Consider the following 23,365-nt stretch of genomic DNA (forward strand, 5'->3'; position numbering starts at 1 on the left):
ATGCTTCATTTATTGAGTCTTTAAATAAGCTTGAATTGTTATTTCTTTCTTGGTCATTTGTGTACATCTCATTATCGTTATCTTCTTCATTTACATCGATAATTGAAAACTATAGATCATTTATAATATTCAAAATTTCATTTTCTTCATCTATAACATTCATCTCTGTCGTACTTAATCCATCATTATGTGTTGATTAAGATGTGTGACTCTCGTATCCCCTGGACTAGTCGACTAGGTCTTCATGATATACCCATTGATGGTACGATGAAGAAATTTCATTAATGAATAAATGTCGTTTAACTTCGTCTATTGGCTCCCACATTGTATTCATACATTTTCTGCATGGACATCTTGTTTTTCCCGAGTTATTAACATGATGTTTTGCAACTTCAAGGAATCAATATACTCCTTCTACATACTCAGTTGATAATTTGTTCATAATCTTAATCCACTCTTTATCCATTTTTAATAATATATGTGATAAGTTGAACCTATATGATTTAGACAATTAGTTATATTAGAACACATAGTTTTAATTTCCAAGTATTAAATTTTTTGTTAGAAGAGTTGTTTTTTTTTAAGAACAATATTCGACCACAAATAATAAACCCAAGTTAAACTATATATTAAGAATTTTAATTTCATTTCATCTCTTTCTTGTTTGTATTTCTTTTTTGGGTGAATTTTTCCAACCATCTTTCAAAATAAAGTTTTCCTTTGAGGGTCTCTTCCTTTTATTACAAGGGAAAAAATATCAAATAAAATAGGAAAGGATGATACAAGAAGTAGCTAAAGTAAGAAACTTCCAAGTGTTTGGACAATAAATATGTTCACATTTATCAATGAATTCAGACACAAAGGTAACATAAAACACTCTATTGAAAGGCACTATCTCCAACGCCTTAATTTTAAATTGTCAAATCGATAATAGTAATAACATCAAACAAACAAAACTTGAAAACAGAAAAAAAATATGATGACTAGTAACAAAGCATGCATGCTTCAAAAGCATGAACCTACATATGCTTTCATGGAGAAATATGAAATCAATTTTACTTAAACATTTCATGTATATGGAGTTTAGCAAAAAACCATAAAGAGAAGACTACTACAATTTGAAGAGCAATGAGCCAATCATCTTTAAAATTTTAGAAATGGAAGGAACTTCGAAGTCATGAAATTTATTTAGTTATATAGTACATGTTAAAAATAATTAGTTTATTTAACTAGTACAAATCTGTACAAATTTATTTAACTAGTACAAATCTAGTTCAACAAATTTAAATACAACAAAATATCGATCACAACAAAGTAATCTACTATAAACATGAAACTCATCTCTAACATTTAAAAAGAAATTATATAATGCCAATATTATAGGATTCGCCAAATGTTTTGTCATTAAAAATAATTATCCAAAAAAATGAATTATTCAAGTTGAATACACAAAAGACTAACTTGATGTTAAATTACAAATAGAGTCTCTTAACAAAGTACCAATCTTATATCTGTAGATTTCCAATGTTAACTAGAAAGTTCTTGGATGGTATTAATTAAGGGTATGTTTGACCCAAGTAGTTCGTAGACCCGTAACTAAAAACATTAATTTCATGACTTTTCAACACTTTATACCGAGAATTGCACCACTAAACATCTTTTGAGACAAAACAACTTCACTTCTTACTCCAGACACTCTCTAATTATCAACGATGAATTTATCCTCTCATTTCTTTCACCAACAAAGAAAATTAGATGAACTAAATAAACAAATACACATTTTAAACTTTTTTCCTTTGTTGACCCAAAAGCACAATTATTCACTCTTTCAAATCAAAACCACCTCCAAGTTTTGATTAAATGGTAAATCATTTTGATGATCTTTACACACATTTAGTTTAGGGTGATTTGTGCAAAAATTTTGGATTATTTTTTTTTATTTTTTATTTTAACAATATATTAGGTAACTTCGAAATTGATAGTACAAGTATTATGTCAATTTACCGATTCTAAGAAATTTTAGATTGCATCATAATTAAGCAAATTAAAGGGAGTGGGAGAAATGACACTTTCTGAAGAAGACAACCTAAACTGTTCTTCTTCCAATTATTACATATCATGTTAAGTCATGCACACTAAAATTTCCAGCTTCAAGCTTATGCGGGCACAATTGGAAAACAAAAAAAAGAAAAAAAAAACATGGTTCATACCTGGTTGCGGATGATGAGAATTGGCACACCGGACAACAACGAAGGGACATCGGAAGTAGAAATCTAGTGGACTGGAAGAAGAAAGTACGAAGGAGAAGAAAGAAGAAGGAAACTATGGGCGGCGACTAACCTGTAGGGTTTTAAATGACCCTTTTTCGACGCTCTAAAAATCGTCGGGCGAAGTTATTTCTTCCGACGGTCGTTTGGACAACCATCGGGGTAAGGTCATCATCGAGGTAACTCTAATAAAAATTCCAAAACCTTTTTTTAAATTAACCCTCTCCCGATGATCGTATAACCATCGGCGTAAATAGGCGCTCTTGACGGTCGTTTCGAATACCATCGGGATAACTCTACTAAAAATTTTCCAATATTTTAAAATTAACCGTCTCCGGGGAACCATCGGGTGAAGTACATTATCTCCATGATTGTTTTACATACTGTCGGGATAAGTTTAAAATATTTCAATAACTTTTTTTTATTTATATTCACCAACTCTCGACGCTTCAATAACTGTCGGGCTAAATATCTTTTCCCGACGGTTTTTCACCCACCATCGGGATAACATTAATACAATTTTCTCAATATATATATTTTTTAATTCAACCCCTCTCCCAAAGCTAAAAAACCGTTGGGATACATACGTTCTTCCGACGGTCGAATTTAAATACCGTCGAAATAACTCTAATTAAAATTTTCCAACCTTTGTTTAAAACTCGACGCCTCGTCTATATTGTCGGGATAGGCACGATCTCCCGACATCTTAATTTTTGCGTCGAGAGAGGTCAACAAATCTTAATTTCACGCAGTTTATACCGACGGGCAAAGAAAAAGGCGTTGGGATAGTTGATTTATCCCAATGCTAGTCAATTTTTCGTCAAATGTTTTTTCTCCCGATACACAAAATAACGTAGAAAAAAATGAGCTCTCCCGACGCATTTTCTATATCGAAAAAAATTTCATCGGGAAAAACCAAAATTCTTGTAGTGTCCTTATTTTTATTCTTATTGCATCATTTTGGTTATTGTTACTCAAAGTTTAGTTGTATAGTTTTTTGAAATTCATATACATACAGACTGATTTATAAAATAAATGAAATAAAATTTATTTAGATTTTAGCTACAAAATAAAATTGTTGCCAAATAAGCGATGCAACCATTAGTATATAAGAAGAAAAGTGTTGGCATTCGTTCAAGTATTGCAGCGGCTATCAATAACTTTGATGTTCATATGAATTATTGAAAGATTAGTGGAGATTACTATCATCGTTGCAACAAAGAAAAATAATTGTCGGCATTTGACAACTATTGCAAAAATTAAAAATCGTAGCTATATTATTTGAACAACTGTTGCTATTGAAATCACAATAGTGACAATTGCCATAAGAATATAGTGAATTCTAAACCATTTCACATGGAAATAAAATTACCGCATTACAATCCAACGAACCACTGCAATTTGGGTATCTATTGTAACAGTTGTGGAAATTGACTCCAACGGTCGTTAAAATTCCTGCAATAGACTCTCAACACAAGTTCTACCAAAGATTTGGTAATCGTTGCAACATATCTGCCAGCGGTTTTAAATTGCTACAAAAGCTTAAAAAAACTATTACAATAGATCAATTCTCCTGTAGTGATAAGAGATGAGGAGGAAATAGACTTAATTTTTAAAAATAAAAAACAAAAAATAAAATTATCAAATGAACCAAAATGGTTAGAGACCTAAATAATTATTTAAGGAACCTAAATTAATATGAACGAGTTGCTCAAAACAAACAAACTACAATACAAAATCCAAAGGACATCCCCATCTTACGCAACAACCATGTCAACAATCCACAATCCAAAACAAATAAATATCAACATATATCACCAAAAACATATATATTAAAAAAGAAAAAAAAAACATCATTGTTTGTTCTATATTGTTCAATTCCTAATAATACAAAAGAAAAAAAAAACATCTTTTTTTTTCTTGTTTCAATATATATTCATATATAATTAAGGAAGTCTATGTTCAGTCATTTGATTGTACCATAATATATAACACTACACAAATAAATACCATGAGAATTATCTCAGCCAGAAGCAGGGACCTTCAAAAGGCAGTATTATTTGACATCCTGGGTAATTGCAGATCGGAAATAATAATAACAACAACAACAATTTTTTTAAAAAAAAAAAAAAAGAAAAAAGAAAAAAGGCAGCTTTAATCTCTCTTTTTTTTTTTTTCTTCTTTTTTTTGGGTTATAAAATTTAAACAAGCTGAAGGGCAGTGAGATGGTCTTGATGGGCGTAATGAGTGTCGGAATCCATAAGCCCCACAGCCCCATAACTTCTATTCTGATCATCGTATTGTCCTCCCACTGTCTCATATGTTGCCCTTTGCATCATGTTCGTTTGTTGTTGTTGTTGCTGTTGTTGTATTCTTTCGTGTTCGGCAATCTATAAAACGCAACAAAATATATATACGGTTACGTTTTTTTTGTTAAGTTATACAAAATATATCTAAACATTAGATTTGATTTCAATTATGTTTCTAATGTGTCACGAGAATAGCCTTTTACAACAAGACAAGATTTATACCATTCGAACCATAGGAAGTAAAGACAAGGAAAGTTTTGCCTAAGATCTTGTGTATCCCTAATTGACAGATTTTTCTTAACAATATACTAAAGGAAGGAGGGATTAAGAGGTGCATTGAGATATCTCAACTAGGTTGACACATTCGTAACACCTCCATCATACTTCGGATTCAATAGTGATGCATTTATCAAATTAAATATAGAGACTCAATGTGTATACAAAGAGTTAGAGGAGAGCTCAAAGACAAAAGATCAACCTATAAAGGTTAGAGAAAAGCCTTTCAATTTAATACTATGATAGATACATCATAATCAAAAAAAAAAAAAAAATAGTGGATTTGGTGCTCTAAAGAGCCGACAAATTTGGTAAGGCCATAAATTATGGCGACATAACGTTTGAAAATTCATTTCTAAACTTCAACTTTGAAATTTGTTTTTAAAAATACTTCTGAACTTTGAGATTATTCCAAATAATAATAAAATTTCATTGAAATAAATAAAGTTGATTCATGTGTAGAAATTAGAAACTATATGATATTATTTGTGTGTATCTCAATTTGTACCTATCTTTGTACAATCCACTCAGTCATCCAATTAATATTTGTCGTGTGAAAAACTTTTTTATCTTTTTTTTTAAAAGAATATTTTTTATTTTTTTTATTATGAAATTAAGAGGGGCGCATGAAAATGTGACATAGTAGGATGTTGATCGTTACCATTTGTTTAATCCTAAAAAGATGATTGTTAAAATCATCTACATAATCGTTTTAAATACATTACTTTATCGGTTAGTTTATGTGAATGATATTGTAAATGATGTCATATGTGTCTTTCAATTTTTATACATTAACTATTGCATCAATATTTTATTAGAGAAGAAAGAAAACTCTAAAAACGCATGTCTTGAAATAGATTTCAAAGTTGAACAGTAAAAAATAAAAGTTTTAAAATTTTGAGGATATAATATTGAAATAAACTTCTTTTATATAAAAGGTGAGAATTTGACCTGTGCTCGCAGATAGTTATTGTGGTTCTGAAGCTCCATTTCCTGAAGAAAAAAAGGGATTATTGCTTAATAATAATTTACAAGTAGAGATTATAGATCTGTTTAAAACGAGGTATTTTCTAAATGCTTAACAATATTTTTTGTTCACTTTAAAGACGTACCCTTTTTTGCATGAATTCCATCTCTGCACACAAGGTTTCGTTCTGCACAAAATTGAAAATGACAATTTCTAAATTTTGTTAGATTCAAACAAGAAATTCGAAGCTAAAAGACCTAATGAAAAATAGAGTTGTATTTTATCTATTCATTGATTGGTATATGAACATCTTCGGAATTTGTAAAGATGTAAATGTTATTTTTGAAATTCTTACTATGGATCATATAATCCAATAACAATCTAAATGCTATATATAAAAAATAAACTCATCAAACCGAAACTGAATCTAGATAAGATATCAAACCGACTCTAAATCACTATTATTGAACTCAAAAGCATAAACAATCAAAAGGAGTTAAAATATCAATACTACTTTAATATAAACAACAAGAAAATAAGAAAGGTTTCTAACACAAGACTTCCCACTTTAATACAGAAATATAGAATTATAACACGTTATGGTGGAATTTAGTTTGATTATATCAATACTTTTAACAGAGATTTGAATTGGAATGAGGATTGAAATGAGAGGAAATAATGGTTAAAGGGATTCAAACACGAGACTTCCAACTTTCACATGAAAATCATTTTAATTAGAGAGTGAAAGAGGGAGAGACCTTTTTAGCCCTAACTTTGCTGATTCCTCTCTCCAATCTGCCCTCCAGACTTTTGAGGTCCTTTAATGATAATGAGCTGAGTGCTTCTCCCAGAATATGCCTGATGAAGGTAAATTTATAGCAAATTTGAAGTTTTACTTTTTATTTTTCTTTTTGGTTTTTTTTGGTTTGTTTTCAGATATAGAAAAATGAATTATTTACAAATATTGTAAAATTTCACTGTTTATCGCAGTTTTATGATCTATCGCAGATTGACAGTGATATTTTATTATTATTTATAAATATTTTTAGTAGTTTCATTATATATATATATATATATATATAAAAGTTTGTGTTTTGGAACTTTTGAGTTAACCAACCTGTTTGAGTTCTGAATTTCCCTAATCTGTCTCTTTAACTTGGAGGCTTCTTGCTGGTAAAACTGGAATATGTTCCATTTGGGGTCAGAACAATAAACTAAAAGCACATTATCATAACAAAATGACATAAATAATATCCAACATTTCATATTTTATTTTTTTTTGGATTTGAGCTTATAAACACTGATTTCATCTATATATATATATATATATTTGTTACTCAGTTTCTACCCATGTTTTTAAAATAAAAAAGGAGTAATTTTTCAGATTTTTTCCCTTGAAATTCGACTAAATATTCACATGTTTCTTTCATAAATGTAAAAATTATATAAAAAATTTAGAAAGAAACCAACATAAAATTTAAAAACAGAGAATATAAAATGAAATCGCCCATCCAAAAAACATTAAATTTGTCTTTGCTTGTGAATATGACCCCAGAGTTTATTATTTCATATTTAAGAATTAAGTTTTCAAAAGATGACTACTACTTATTAATTTCTTTTATTCAATTTTTACCTATGTTTTCAAAAGCTAAGTTAAATTTTAAAGAACATTTTGATTTTTGGATTTTTGACTAAAAATCAAATGTTTAAAAATGTGAATTATGTGAAAGAAATTGAAAGGAAAGACCAAAAATTTCATGAAAAAGTGTTTAATTTAGTTTTTAAAAATTAAACTTATAAACATTATTATAATTTCTTCATTTCTTTATATGATGTAAATTACTTAAAAAAGAAAAAAAAAGTTTTGGATACTTAAAAAAATAGATTTAACATTTAAGGCTAAGAATTTACATGTTACCGAAGAATGATGAAAATCATTCTAAAGGTGAAGTATAAAACCAACACAAATTTCAGAAACTAGAAGTAAAACATCAAATAGTTATGAAACGATTCATAAGTGTTTAGTTAGGAAAGATGAAACTATTACAAATAAATTGTAAAAAAATTATAATAATTTTTTAAAAACCAAATGTTTAACAAACAAACGAAAGGAGGATCATCATCTTAATTATATATATATAAAAGGAAAATAAAAATTAATTACCTGTACATTAGCTTCCGCAACTGATAATCCGGAATTGGAAGAGTCAGCAAATGCTTTCTTGTACCTCTCAATCGTTCCTCTAACACTGCCAAAATTTTACTCATTTTTAAACATAATCCTTTCCCAAACTCATAATATATATAAACATTCTTAACGCTTCATTTTCACTAAAGCAAGCATTACTCAATTAATATATAATATATGTTAACGACTAATAGGTTTGTAGTTCGATTTTTCTTTAAAAAAAAACTTCATTTTTAGATATTCGAATGTAATCTAAAAGAAAAAAAATTGGGGTGCATCCTGAATTACACCAATCTTTTTATATTCCACCTAATTATCCAACTACATTTCCTCACGTGATGAACAAACTTATTTCTTCTTTTCCTTAAATATTTTTAAATTTTTTCAATTGTATGATTGAATTGGACACAAAAAGATAGACACTCTAAAATACACTCAAATATTACTCATTAAAAAATACTTTTGATATCATGTTTATAAAAGTTAATAGGTAAAAAATCACTTTTAGTCCCTAAACTTTCATATAAGTAACAATTTAGTCTCTAAACTTTGGTTTGTAATGATTTATTTCCTATGTTTTCAATTTTGTAACAATTTGGTCATTGAACTTTATTATGTAATAATCTAGTCCTTGAACTTTAAAATTTGTAACGATTTAGTCCCCATTGTAGAAATTAATATTAAGATTTAATGAGATTTTGTGCATAAATAAACTGTTAAACTAATTAGAAACTTAATATTTTTCAAAAAATACAAAGTTTACATCATAAAGTATTAAAACTTGACATCTAATTTTGATGAATTCTTTTACATTAGAGAACTAAATTGTTATAATATCAAAAGTATACAAGAACTAAATTATTATATACTAACGTTCAGGGATTAAATTATTACAAAATTGAAAGTATAGAGACTAAATCGTTACAATCCAAAGTTCAAGAACTAAATTGTTACTTTCATAAAAATTTAGGACAAAAAATGTATTTTAACCTAAAAATATATATATATATATATATAATAAGGAGAATAAACACACCCAAGAACCAATGGATTAAGAAGGGGGAAGAAAGGGCAGGATTCCAAGAAAGTGGGTGGTGGCGTGTGATACCTTAATTTCGTCGAGGGTGATTGAAAGTCAGAAGATCTCACAGAATTTTATCCATTACTTTACTTCTATATATTATTCCTTTTCATTTTTCTATTACCATACTCCCCATTTTCCCTTTGTACATTGGATAAAATACCTAACCCTAAACCTAAATCCTCATCACTCTTCTCTTTTCTTTCTCAATAATGCCTACCCACATTCCATCCTTATTTCTTCCGCAATCACTTCCCATCGAGCGTTTAGGACATGGATTTGGTTTCTTAAGTTTTGTTCATGTTCGGGACAGAGATTTCCAAACTTGGGTTTAACGGGGAGAAAAAAATTTAATGTGACTACCCCTAGTAATATTAGACTTGGATGAAAAATTTATGTCTCATAATAATTATAAGATGCAAATTTGAAATAGATTCTAATAATTTCTCTCATATACATTTAATGGTGTAAAACTATCAGTCACATCATGACGGTCTCCTCTAGTAAATTTCTTTATTACATTCTAGAATATTCCCTCTAAACCATGAGAAATTATTTAGTAAGGCTATCACAATATGGCTGATTGTTATTTTAACCTTTATGAATGTATAAGAGAGAAATAACTCAAATTTATTATAATTAGTAGTTTCTTAATAGAGAACATGCATATTCTTTAATATTTCACCATACCTAACAATTATTATGAGGCAACCACATTGAATAATCAGTTATAAATCATTGTATTGTAATGATATAAAATCAACAATCACATTATTCCTATATTCACGAAAAATTTCTCCAAGCATATACTTTTCAAATCTATATTCTAAACACCGTTTTCTTAAATCTAAGCTTCGAATATACTCTTAAATAACTCCAATCTTAAAACGTTGAATCTACACTCTAATTGGTATTAAAGATTTAACATTTTGGGAACTTAGGGCCATTTTTCTCTATCAAAGAGAGTTATTAAAAACAGGTGTATTGGTAAGGTTCTTATGGCTTTCAAAAACCATTTTAAAAAAAGGCCTAACTTAGTGTAAAGGGGGAAAGAATCAAAGTGTCAAAGTTTCATAGAAATGGAATGGGTTTCTCTTCCATTGCAAAAGAAAATGAATTACACACTTTCCCTTTTATTTCCATAATCCTATAATCAATAATATTTTAAATGGGATTTTTCAAATTTTCCCATTTTCTTTTTACTCATCCCCACTCCAAAAAAAAAAAAAAAATAAAAATGATGAAGAATGGTGTCACAACATTTTCTTGTCGGATTTGATTAATGAAATATCACTTCTGAGTTGACTGAAGAGAGAAAGGGTTTGAAAGTGATGAAATATGAAAATATTAGCAATAGGAAGCTATTTATCAACTTTTTCTATTTCTATGCAACAAATAAAAAGTTAGAGGCCTGCACGGTTCTTCAATATTGCAATAATAATATATCTATTAACATTTTTCATTAAAAATAAAACATTGTTCATTTTATTATTATTGTGCAACCCACAAAATAATTATACTAATTACTATTCATCCATTCTCTAAATTACCATTCAATCATTCTTAAGTTGTTTAAAATAAAATTTAAGTTTGTTAGGTAATGGTTTGATCATTTGTGTGGAAAATTTCTTCATTAATTTCTACCATAAAAGAAGGAGCAGAAATGGTAAAGTACTTTCAAGATATTAATTGTAAAATTCCTAAACAAGTAGCAATAATTCAGGAACATTTTAATTTTGAAAAGAACATCTTATTACTTAGAAAAAAAAAATATTCAGTTTAGAAAACAATTATATCTAGGGTTGTTTTCAAATATAGAAAAATGAACAAAAATATTTATAATTATAACAAAATTTTATTGTCTATCTACGATAAATCGCAACAGATTACTATATGTGTCTAAGACACATATAGTAGTTTATCGTGGTCCATCACAGATAGACCGTGATATTTTACTATTATTTATAAATATTTTTAACAGTTTTGTCATTTAAAATAATTTTATATTCTTTTCTATTTAGTGTTACTTGCTTGTACAAAAGAAAAATGGACAAATTTTAATGCATATTTATGTTCTTTTAGTTTTTTTTTTTTTTTTGGCATATTCAATGTTTTGTAAAAATTCAAAACTCCAATGGTTGATTCGGGAATATGTCTTAACTAATTGGGTTATGTTTTGGTTGACTATATTGTATATTCGTATAATGAAAACAATAGTTTACTAAGCCCTAATAAAACTAAAATCTATAATTTAGAAGTTATTTACCAATTTGATAACCATTTTGTATTTTGGTTTTTTTAGAATTAATCAAGATATTTGATTTAGAAACAAATTAAACTTGGAAAATTACGTCTTTAATTTAGTTTTAATATTTTGACTAAAGTCTCAGTCTTTTTCATAACATAGTAAATATGAAAAGAAAAAAATTACTAATCTTCTAAAATTGAAAGCAAACATAAGATGATTAATTATCAAAGAACTTGTTCTATTAATAAACCACAAGCTATGATATACATTACACCAAAAAGTTCAAGAAAAAAGCACTTAACAATGTATTTAAAAAGGTGAGATGTCTATCCAAAACAAGAAACCAAACATAAAAACAAAATATTTATAATGTGAAGAGTTTTACCCAAATCAATTTCATTAGAAACTCTTCTCTAAAAATTGACTAATTTACCCTTAGCAAAATGATTAACTTAAAACTTAAGATAATCCATTTTTTTTATATAAAAAAAAACCCAGTTGAAATCAAACAATATCTAACCAACCCCTTTGCAAAAATTTATAATTTTTCCAAGGTCAGTTCAGTACCAACATTAAAAGTAATGGAAGAAGAGTCAAAAAATGGAAATAATCAGACCAATGACACCATCATCATCTGTCAAAGACAGCTTAGGCTGACGAATTTATAGACGGATGACATTTGCAGCCAAAAATTAAAATTAAAAAAACAAAACCCTAAAAAAAACATTAATTTCTTCAAATAAATAAATAAAGATTTTAAAACATGGAATCCCTTAGTAAAACCCTAAACTTTAAGTATTTGTCAACTACTCCACTCCATAGCCATTCATTAATCATAGATCTGTATAAACAAGTAAGCTCAAAATTGGAGGAAAATAATCTCAAACTTTATCAAATAAAATGGAAAAAAATAAAATAAAATCAATTACCCCATTAAATTTTCATTTACTCCCCTCTCTCTCTCTTCCCTTCCTTAGATTAAAAAAAAAAAAAAAAATTGTTCTTTTTTTAAAGAAAATTAATTTATCTCGATAAATTATAAGGTTGATGAAAGAAGAAGAAATTGAAGAGAGGAAATTAATTAAATACCTATTATTTGCATATTCATAGAGACGGCCACGAGTAGAGAAGACGATGAGAGCAACTTCAGCATCACAAAGAACAGACAATTCATAAGCTTTTTTGAGCAATCCATTTCTTCTCTTACAAAAGGTGACTTGACGATTTGTAGTATTTTCAATTCTTTTTATTTCAATCTTACCTCTTCCCATTTTTTTTTGGGAAGAGGCAGATCCTTCTCCAGCTTGACTTGGGAACTCCGTGGCTGGAATCTGAAGAAAATCCCCCAAAAAAAAAAATTAAAAATTTTAAAAAATTAAAAAAAAAAAGAAAGAAAGAAAGATGGGTTTTGATTTTTACCACTAGATCTATGAAAAAATGATATAAAGTTTGAAACTTTGAAGATGGGGTTTGAAGATTTTGAAGAAAACAAACCTTGGTGAGATCAAGTTAATGAAAAAGGAAGATTAGATTTTAGTAAAGAGAGTGGAAGAAAAAGGATATATGGTGGTGTGGGGTTAGGTTTTTAGAGGAAAGAGTATTTAAAGCTGAAAAGAAGATTGAAAATTTTTCATATTACTATTTTCTTTGTGTGAAATTAAAGAGGGTTAACCAATGACTTAATTATCTAATTAGAAGAAAGAGCAATAATACACACACACAAAAAAAAAAAAAAAAAAGGGAAAAAAATAAAATTATTGAGAGATAGTGTTTTTATTAGGGTTCACTTTCAAAATCCCATTAGCCATCCATTTCTTCATGTATGGGAAAAAGTTAAGACAAGGGTTCCCCATAAAAGGTTCTCTAAAAAGTGACCCCTAAATTGGTTGGAATAAGGCCTTCTGTTACTCATGGAAACCCCCCCTTTTTTTTTCCCTTTTTTTTCTTTCCTTTTTTTCCCCCTAATTTTTACTTACTTTCTTTTGTATATATACACAAATACAAACAGATTTATATATATATATTTATTTATATGAGGAAAATTTGTTAGCTTTCTTGGGTATGGTCTCATAGGAAGATTCCTTCACTATTTTCAAGATGAAGCTCAGACATTATTTTTTAAGAATATTTCAAGTTAATTATGGAGTTTAGGTTTTATATATACACACAAATATATCTAATGTATATTCTTCCCTCCTTTTGCATTATTGATCATCTTTTAGCTGGAGTGTAAACGGGTCGGTTTTGAACAAAGTTTGTTATGAATTTGTAATATCAAACGATGAAAAAATGAGCGAATCTCTTTTTAATTGTATGTTTCTCATCTAGATAATGAAGTATCCTTGTTTAATCACTATTTATCCAAAAGTTTAAACTAATGAGTTAAGGTAAATTTAATATTATGTCATTTAACGACACTCCTCCTCACTTGTGAACTTGAAATATAGAAGAACAAACAAGTGAAAGTCGATATTAAATATTAGAAAAAAATAATATTACAAGAGTTTGATCAAAAAGTCTAGTTGAACAAGATAATAGAGGTAGAGGGAATGAAGGTGTATTGAGATATCTCAATTAGGTTGACATATTCCTAGCAAACCTAAACACACCCGACACCAAAAGCGATGCATTATCTAATGAATGATCTAAAAGTTTAAGTTGATGAATGAAGATAAATTTACCATTATATCATCTAACAGTTATATTTATTTAAAAAGAATTGATGACAGTGTATATTCATTTGGAATCTGACTATTACAGACCAATTGATCTAAGTTTGGAGAATTCCAAAAAGAAAAAAAAAAGTTTGATTTAGTATGCCTTTTTTTCATTCTTAATAGGTTGAGCTTAGGACCCTGTATTTTAGCTATAAAACTACTTTGAAATAGATTTTATAATATGAAATTCATATCCAATAAAGAGAATTCTCACTCTATCCATTTATATATATAGAGTGAGAGCTTTTGATGGTGTGCAAAGAGAGAACCCATAATTGATAATAAAGGTCAAGTATCAAAGGAAAGTTGCTTCAAAATATGTCTTTGTATAGATATACAAAACAAGTAAATTTATTTTGAATAAAAATTTGCATTTCCATGAATCTTATTTTGGCAATAAAATTTTTACATTGCTTATTCCAACTTTGTTTGAACCTCAAACTTTCAAGTATTTTTATTATAGTCAATTGAACATTTTTATATAAAGAAAATCATTTTATTTCATATCCTTCATTTTTTAAAAATTTATTTTTACAGAAATCTACCTAAGTACATATGTTATTTATCTATCTAATGAATAGATCTATATGAAGATAAGTGTTTGAAGTTATTTGTTGTAAAGTTGGCTTCTCTTAAAACAAAATTAGTTTTATGTTGAATAATTGATTAAAAAAAATTAATTACAAGGACTTCTATAAGTTTCCTTTAATAGCCTTTTAAACATTTAAAAGTGCAAGAGTATTTTTCATTCGAGCTATTAATAATTTTTATCTATATATCAATGATAATGATATGGTACTTGTGAATTTCATTTGAATAAGTGTTTATATCCAAAAACAAATAAAAACGGTCTTTGTTTACCATTTTTAAAAGTCATTAAATTTTTTGAAAGTTTAGGATTATCTGTTAAACAAAATAAAAAATTTAGAGGTATTTTCTATAATTTAGTCTTTATATATAATTACCATGCTTATGGTAGGATACAATGCATTCTTTTACAAATTTGCAGCATTTTCTCAAAAAAACAAATGAAAAATATATTTTTTTGTCCCTAGGGTGCGGTTACCATTTGGTCCCTAGATTTTCAAAAGGCTTTATTTTAATTCTTAAATTTGAGTTTGATTTCAATTTAATCTCTAAGTTTTAAAAAGTTATAATTTTATTCTTTTAGATTTGAATTAAGTATAAATTTGGTTCTTATGTTTCAATATTTATACTTTTAATTAACTACAAAATTTCACTAAATATTCACATTTCAGTCTTTGATGTTAATATCTATTAATAGATTTAAATTAATTATGAGTGAATTTAAAATTAATTTTAATGGAACTTAATTAACTATAAGTCTTTGGATTTTTTTAAATTAAGGGTTGTCTTTAAATATAGAAAAATACATTAAAATATTTATAAAATATAGCAAAATTTTAAAACTATCAATGATAGACGTCAATAGATATTGATAGACTTCTATCGGTATCTATTAGTGATATTGATAGACACTGATTGAAGTCTATCAACGTCTATCATTGATAGTTCCAAAATTTTGCTATATTTTATAAATATTTTCAATAGTTTTACCATTTGAAATAATTTTCCTTAAATTAATCTATGGACATCAACACTACTAGAAGGCTTTCCACTAGCCTTCATTAACTTGGTTTTGTTCCAGCTTTTGATTGCTTATTTTATATTTCATTTTCTTGGCCTTGATCTTGGGTTATGTAATGATATTCGCTATTGGGTTGGGGAGATGATGGAGGTGTTGAAATGTGTCAACCTAATTGAGATGTTCGAGTGTTCCTTGTTATCTCAATAATTCTTCATATATATATATATATATTACCACTAAAGACTAAAAGTGAAAATTTTGTGAAAAATCAATATTAAAAATGCAAACTTTGAAATTTAGAGATCCAAATTGAAACAAAATTCAAACTCCAAAGGTAAAATTATAACATTTTGCAACATAAGGACTAAATTGAATATGGATTCACAACTTAAAAACTAAAAGCATAACATTATAAAGTTTAAAGACCATAAACGAAAACCAGTTTCAAAATCTAAGGACTAAAAATGTTATTTTTACCCTAAAAACAATTAGTCAATGCAGGTTTAAAAAACTTTTTCATACATACATAGATTTTCCTTTTTTATTCACTTTTATTGACTAAAAGAGTTGGATTGATCAAAAGAAGAAATAGAAGAAAAATGAAAAATCTCTTTAGAAGAATGGAGATATGAAACTCAAATATATCTTTCAAATTCAATAGACATAAAAGATTAATTGATATTTTCAAAGTAGGTAGAAACACAAATGAAACATAGAAAAGTCACAAGACATACAATAGAAATGTAATCCCACACACACGCATAGTGCTGATAAAGATTGATAACACTTATTTTAAAAGCTTGAAATGAATTTTTCAAATTTATTGGATTTATAAGATTTTTCATAGAACATTGATATTTTTATCAACATCATGGTATATAATTAAATCTTCAACATTATTGTGTAGATACCAATATTCAAATATTCAATTCTTTGAAAGGACATAAATGGATTTCAGCAAAAATAAAAAGTTTGTCGTGAAAGATAGCGATAGAATTATAGGTTTGTCGAGATAGATGGCAATAGAAACTCAGGAGTAACTTTAATTATTTTTCAACCCAAAAGAATATCTTCCAAGTTGAAAACTAGAATCCTATGTAATTTCCTGTTCATCATCTTTATTTCTTGAGTACATTATTGAATAATGTAATATATATATATATATATATAATTAATAATAATTTTGCAGCTTTTCATATATTGAGCTGCAAAAATTTCCATTCTAAGGGGGCTTATTTGGTAGGGTCGTGAGGGCCAAAGTAGGTGTACAACTATTGATGAAAGGCCATTATCCATCCCTGTTTTGGTACTCATATTTTATTACTCATGTTTTATTTCTTCATTTTTTTGGTCACCCTTTTGAATTCCCCTTTCCCATACTCTAACTTGATTTTTTTACCATTTTCTTGTTTATCACAATTGAAATTAGGCCTTTGGGAAAACTACATATGCAATTATTCCTACTCTTGTTTTATATCAAATCAAAATCGTTCATCCTCGTTTTATTGTACGAACAATATCCCTTTTCAAAAGAGATTTACATGCCCGTGTTAACCTATAATTAATGGATCTAACCAATAAGATTTAGTCAATATATAATATAAACACCCAAACAAATCATGTGAAAGTTGGTGTATATAGTTCAACGGTGATTGTCAGGTATTTTTACTATTGAGATCAAAAATTCCAAATCCAAATGCATCCATATGGGGTGGCAATTATGAGAATAGTATCCAATAATCTACTCTTCTAATTGATTGTTAAATGATGATTCTTCAAAAGTTTAATTTTATTAAATATGATATAAAGCTTTACTTATTTATTTTTTTACATGTGGGTGTGCTTTGTTTGGTGCATCCCAAACGACGAATTATGGGGTCCCACTATTAATGAACTAGATAAATCTCTATGTCAATTTTTTACTTGTTTATTTTTTTTCTGTATCTTTGTTTGTCGATTTCATAACAATCAAAATATATAGATCGTAAAAGTTAATATGAATAGATCGGGTTTGTACAATTGAATTGAACGAGAAGAAGTTCCAATCTCAGTATATAATAAGCATTAAAAACAAAAGTGTTTACTACCCCAAGTCTAATAAAGGGCAGTTGTTGAAGCCATTTGGGTATTGAATTATAATGATGATTATATGGTTTGTTACGTGTAGAATGAAAAACAATGTGTGGAGAATACAAAAAGACTGACAGTACTAGGAAAAGAGGAAGTACAAAATTAAAGGGCAAAAACAAGTGGGATTTCTACAAAGGGGAGGAAAAGCATCCCCCTTTGTCAATGTTACATGAAGCTTGTTTAATTAAAGCACTAGGAAAGAGGTGCATGCATGCTTCTCTTTGCTTTAATTTTCTCAACCATTATTTCATCAATTCAGAAATCTAGACACCCACACACATATATAGAAAGTTATGTTTGAATATAATAAATTTCACATGCTCTTTTCTTTATTTCTTTCTTGAAAAAGGTTATAGTCAAAGGGTAAGATGAAAGAGGGTTGGATGTAGGGGAAATAATATAAAAGCATTCATTTTTCTTAATGAGTTAATCAACAAAGTTGGTTATGTTAGTTTGTGGGTTGGGATGTTTTTTTTTTTCTTTTTAAACAACATATAGAACATAAACTAGAAATATCAAGGAAAAAAAAAATCTAAAAGAATTTTAGGATACGACTCGAACCAAACTTCATCACACCGATTAGCAAATGTCAATTGAGCAAGACAATGAGCCACCTCGTTCGACAACAAAACTGGAATTTGAACAACATAGGGTCCAAAAGCTTCCTTTAAGATCCTGTGACAACACACCTAACTCTAAAAGATCCTCGTGCTTGTATGCAAGAAGCTGAAAACCATGAGAAGAGCTTGTTTCTAAAACAAGTAGGAAAAATCTCAAATCAACATCCAAATGGAAATCTTCAACCACCGCCACAACCTCTAATATATGTTTTTTAGTTGGGTTTGAGTGTATTGGCGTTAAATTAGTAAGTGTGTTTTTAGGATTGAAATTATAGTTTGTTTACATCAATAATATGTGAGGATGACAATTCGAACATTCTAATTACTTAGTTGATGATATATGTCTTAATCAGTTGAGTTATATATATGCATCCAAATTGACAAGAATTGACTTTTTTTAGAATTAAGTGTGTGTTTGACTGCCTTTTAAAATATTAGGTTGAAAGTTAGTTAAATATCTCCTTAAAAGCCTTTTATCATATTGTAGAATTTTTCAAACACCTATGAAAAAAGGAAATATTAGAAAGTATTTTCAATTTGTTATATATAAAAAGAATCTTTTACTACAAAATTAATTAACCTAGCATTGCCTTTTTTTTTCCTCCAAAGAAGCACTTTTACATCGGCCATAAGCAATTTTAATGGTAATTTCATGATGTCTATGATTTTTGTTTAGATTTATTACATAACAAAAAAAAAAAAAAAAAAATACATAACGCATAAAAAGAAAAGCACTATTATCTTGAGCTAATTTTATATAATTTATTGGTTTGATCTATAAGCAATCTAATTTAATTTACTATTAATTATACCATCTGTTCAAGTCGAAGCATTTCCATTAGATAAAATTGAAAGATTAAACTCAAACTAAACATATTATACAAAATAGAAAATTAGGTAAAAGAAAATTACATGATAGTTATTTAAAGGGAAAAAATTGATGGAAAATAAAAAGGAAAGGGGAAAAAAGGTGCACATAAAGTAAATATAAATGTAAAGAAAAATAAAAATAAAAAAAGGAAATTTGTATCAAATAATACAAAAAGGAAAAATAACTTATCCTATATTCCATGTTTGGAATATTTGCAATTTTAACAAATTTTGACCCGTCAAGGTTTTTGTTTTTTGAAAATTCCAAAATTGACCACTCTTTCCCTTTATCATATACCTCTCTTTCCGTTTATCATATTTCCTTTTTCGAAGAAGCTTTAGGCATTCGTTTTAGAGGAGGAAGAAAAACGAAATCTAAATTTGAAGCTATCCAATTCAATCTCTTGGATTCAATTCGTGTGTTCGTTTTTGTCATCTCTTTCCCTTTATCATATTTCCTTTTTCAGAGGGAGGCACGTATTCGTTTCAAGGAGGAAGTTAAGCTTATTCGTTTCAGAGGGAGGAAGAGGAACAAAATTCAAATTTAAAGCTCTCCGATTCAATCTCTTGGATTTTGATGAAGTTAGAAGAAAAAACATCCAGATTTATTGTCTTGTTTCCGACTTATTATATGATCTATCAATGATAACTTCTATCACTGATAGCTTCCATCACTGATAACATGAAAATGATTGAAGCTATTGGTGATAGACTCCAACCAGTGATAGAAGCTATCTGTAACGACCCGCCCCCCTAGGACTCAAACTAGGCCATTACTAAACACATGCATGCATCGAACTTAAAATGACATCTTTTTATAGTAAAATAAATGCTAAATAAATAAAGTAGCTTAAAATATTTTCATTAAATCCAAATAATAAATTCAAATGATAGGATACCCAAAAGTCATAAACGTAAATAAATAAGTCTGAAAACAAATCTCAACAGTAAGTTCCAAATACCAAAACCGAAAGTTGAAAAACATGAAAAGAAATCTAAATATCATGAGTAGAAGCATAGAACTGATCCCAGTGGCTCGATCACGGATTTCGCTTGTCAATTGTCGGTGCATCTCTACCCTTACCTAAAACAACAATATGAGAAAGAATGAGTATAAAATACTCAGTAAGTAACCCCACTACCGGGGTCAGGCTAGGCATCTATGTCCTCTAGAGACCTACCTCTAGTAGAACATTAAGCTTCTCTAGCCCTCATGGGACACATACATACATGAATAACTGAATTTCATCATACTGTAGTTAAGTATACTCACTACCTCTAGTAAGTCCCGTAGGATCCACAATCTCTAGTGAATCCTAAAAGAGACACCACCTCTAGTGAATCCCAAAGGAAACACAACCTCTGGTGAATCCCCAAAGGAAAGCACCACCTTTATGAAGGAACTTTTATCAGAGTACCTATGAACGGAAGCAAGATCGTTCCAAATTCATTGTGACAGAAATACCGCATTCACAAACAAACATACAAGTTATGCATTTAACAACAAATTACGACATGCTTTTCAAACTTAAATAACAAAGGACTGAGAGATATACCTCTTGAAGAGCTTTTCTTCTTTGATCTCTCGCTCTCATCAATCTCAACAACTCTTGCTGTGGTTGTGCACGCCAAGGCTATCGTCCACCAAATCATGTGGTCGCTCACCTCCGAACCGTCTTCTACATGAACAGGTAGCAAGGAGGACACAACCACTCAGTAACCTCGGTATTCTCGGAGTGAGAATCAAGGAGGTGTGGGCTCTGTTAGATTTGGTAGAGGGGAGGAGGAAACAATGATCATTTACAACGACCAAGCAAGTGGGAGAGGTTTTATATGTATCATGTAGATGAGTGCTTGATCGTTTAGCAAAGGGTGCACGATCGTTTAGTAAAACGGGGCTGGTCATTTAGATGGTCGTTTAGGTAAATCGCTCGGGCACGCGATCGTTTAGGATAGACTATACGACCGTTTAGGAAAGCTATACGTGTATACGATTGTTTAGGACAACTTGAGCTATCGTGTATGCTCTCGTTTACTAGACGATGGGCGGTGTACTAATCCTTCAGTTACGAAAAATGATTGCAACCTCCCACTATCTCATTAGGTTATGGAGAAAAACCACCTACAATTATCTCATAATTGTTTAATTTAAATAAATATAATCATATTATATTTATAACCTATAGTTTAATATCACATCATATGCAATATATAAACCATAGTCATTTTCTCCTCCACTAGATATAAATCATATTTATATCCTTTTCCTCCAATTAATGTATCTCATACATCATGTCAACTATATCATATATAATTGACCAGTTTCATTATATCATATATAATCAAACTCCCTCTTGTCAATTTGAACACTTCAAACTGATCCAAAAACTGATTCTCAACTTGAATCCATTGAGCTACCAAGGGGACCTTATGGACCTGTGGCTTGAAGCTCCAATGGTACGTGAATAGTTGACTAAACTCTTTAGCCACGAGATCCACCATTCGTTAACTATCAGACATTCCACTAAAGACTGATAACTGCACTCTTCTCGCCACAGATATATTTCTGTGTCCATTGGATATAACCAATCAACAGTTCGATAACCCTTCACAGATGCTCGTAAGTACAGCTGAGCCAATTTACCGTTTTTCCCCTATAGTTACATCTAACTCCTTAAGTACCACTAATCCCTCTAATGAACAATACAATATAGTCCTACTATGTGTGGACATCTCTCGGGCAATGAGAATGTGTGTGTGGCGCCACATCGTTAAAGCCTCAGAATTAGTCCTTAAGGGAGCAATCTATCTATTTACCCCTACGTCGGGGAAGGAGTGAATTCCATTTTGTGTAACTGAGTTCCCAGCTCCAAATCAGACGAATTCCTAAAGTGGTAGGTTTGAGTCGGCAATCTGGCCACTCGCACCCATGCAAATCAAAGAACACCCTCAAAGGCAGGAGTTCCCAACTCACTCAGGAATGAGATCATGTTACCTATGGTCATCCTAGTGAAGTGAAGTCTTTGTCATGAACGACGTTATATAACGAGACTATAACACTTCGTGGTCCGGTCTTATACAAACTCCTTTGTATAGGACGCCCTTACTCACATGTTGGTGCGCGGAAATTGGAAGTCAATTTTTACTCACAACCAAAATCCCATGGACGCATTATGCGATGCATGTTCCCAAGATATGCGTTGATAGTCATGCGTCGATGGTCATGTGTTGGAATGAAAATTGCGTTAACGAATGTATGCGATGACCATGCGTCATGCCACAAGTTTCCTTGCGTTCACGCCAAGTATAACATGAACGCAAGTTTCTCGGGTAATCCGAGGTCGAACACAAGGACTTGTAACTATATATTTGCGGTGATGTGCATGCGGCGGTACAAATAAAAGAATGAAGGGGATGTTGCTATGTTAATCCTACTCCTATCTATCAGACAACGCAACGAGAATATGCATGAAAGGTAGAGATGCGACAACCTTGACATGAAAATAAATGTGAGGGAAAATAAATAAAATGTAGAGATGTTTTCATTGCAAAACTTAAGAGTGATCGCAAAGACAACCCTAGTCAACGCAATCCATGCAATCATGCTACAACCATACACGACAAGTCATTTCCCAATAGAAATGCGGTGCTTCTAATTCTAGGACGCATGTGTTGAACGCAAAGTGTCCATAGAACTTATTCCTAAGTCTCTACTCTTGTCCTATGCGATGATGCAAAATGCATGAAAGCAAGGTGACCACATTCAATCGTATCCTATCTTTAGGATGCATGCGATGCGTTAATAACAAATAGTGCTCATTCCTAAGCGCCTATCTCTTATATTATGAGTTCTAATCTGGCTCTCCCAAGCCTAGATTTTATCCTTAGACTACCCTCCCGAGTATTCTTAATGGACAAATGAAGCACACATAATACAAGACATTCACATAAACTTCGCTGACCTAAGATTGTTACTATCCCTAGTGAACAATGTATACCTTGCTTAATGCGTCCAACCACTTACCCTCTCGGGTAGTTGATTGTTGTTGACTTCACTCATAGACAAGCAATGCGTTAGCCCAT

The 23,365-nt window shown here is 29.6% G+C and overlaps 1 protein-coding gene across 3 annotated transcripts; it reads right to left on the reverse strand.

Annotated features, from left to right (window-relative positions):
• Positions 1-4,213: 4,213 nt before the first annotated feature.
• On the reverse strand, positions 4,214-13,239 carry SHP1 (K-box region and MADS-box transcription factor family protein). 3 transcript variants are annotated; one of them, XM_090306264.1, is made up of 8 exons: positions 13,124-13,239; positions 12,426-12,667; positions 7,984-8,068; positions 6,937-6,998; positions 6,578-6,677; positions 5,965-6,006; positions 5,804-5,845; positions 4,214-4,657 (listed from the first exon to the last, which is right to left on the reverse strand). In XM_090306264.1, the coding sequence occupies exons 1-8, from the start codon at positions 13,187-13,189 to the stop codon at positions 4,469-4,471; spliced, it is 828 nt and encodes a 275-aa protein (XP_090162390.1). In that variant the 5' UTR covers positions 13,190-13,239; the 3' UTR covers positions 4,214-4,468. The 3 variants fall into 3 exon arrangements, with proteins under 3 accessions (XP_090162390.1, XP_038900672.1, XP_038900673.1); XM_039044744.2 differs by lacking the exon at positions 13,124-13,239 and adding an exon at positions 12,831-12,971; XM_039044745.2 differs by lacking the exon at positions 13,124-13,239 and adding an exon at positions 12,756-12,968.
• Positions 13,240-23,365: the final 10,126 nt, after the last annotated feature.

This window comes from Benincasa hispida, chromosome 10 (assembly GCF_027475165.1).
Source record: "Benincasa hispida cultivar pf3 chromosome 10, pf3_genome.v1.1, whole genome shotgun sequence".
NCBI lineage: Eukaryota > Viridiplantae > Streptophyta > Magnoliopsida > Cucurbitales > Cucurbitaceae > Benincasa > Benincasa hispida.

Coding starts and splice junctions, on each gene's coding strand:
- SHP1 (XM_090306264.1), bottom strand. CDS start 13,189: ATGGGGAACCCTTGTCTTAACTTTTTCCCATACATGAAGAAATGGATG. Junction 6,678..6,936: donor GAAATTCAGAACTCAAACAG/GTTGGTTAACTC, acceptor TACCTTCATCAG/GCATATTCTGGGAGAAGCAC. Junction 4,658..5,803: donor ATAACTATCTGCGAGCACAG/GTCAAATTCTCA, acceptor TGCGTTTTATAG/ATTGCCGAACACGAAAGAAT.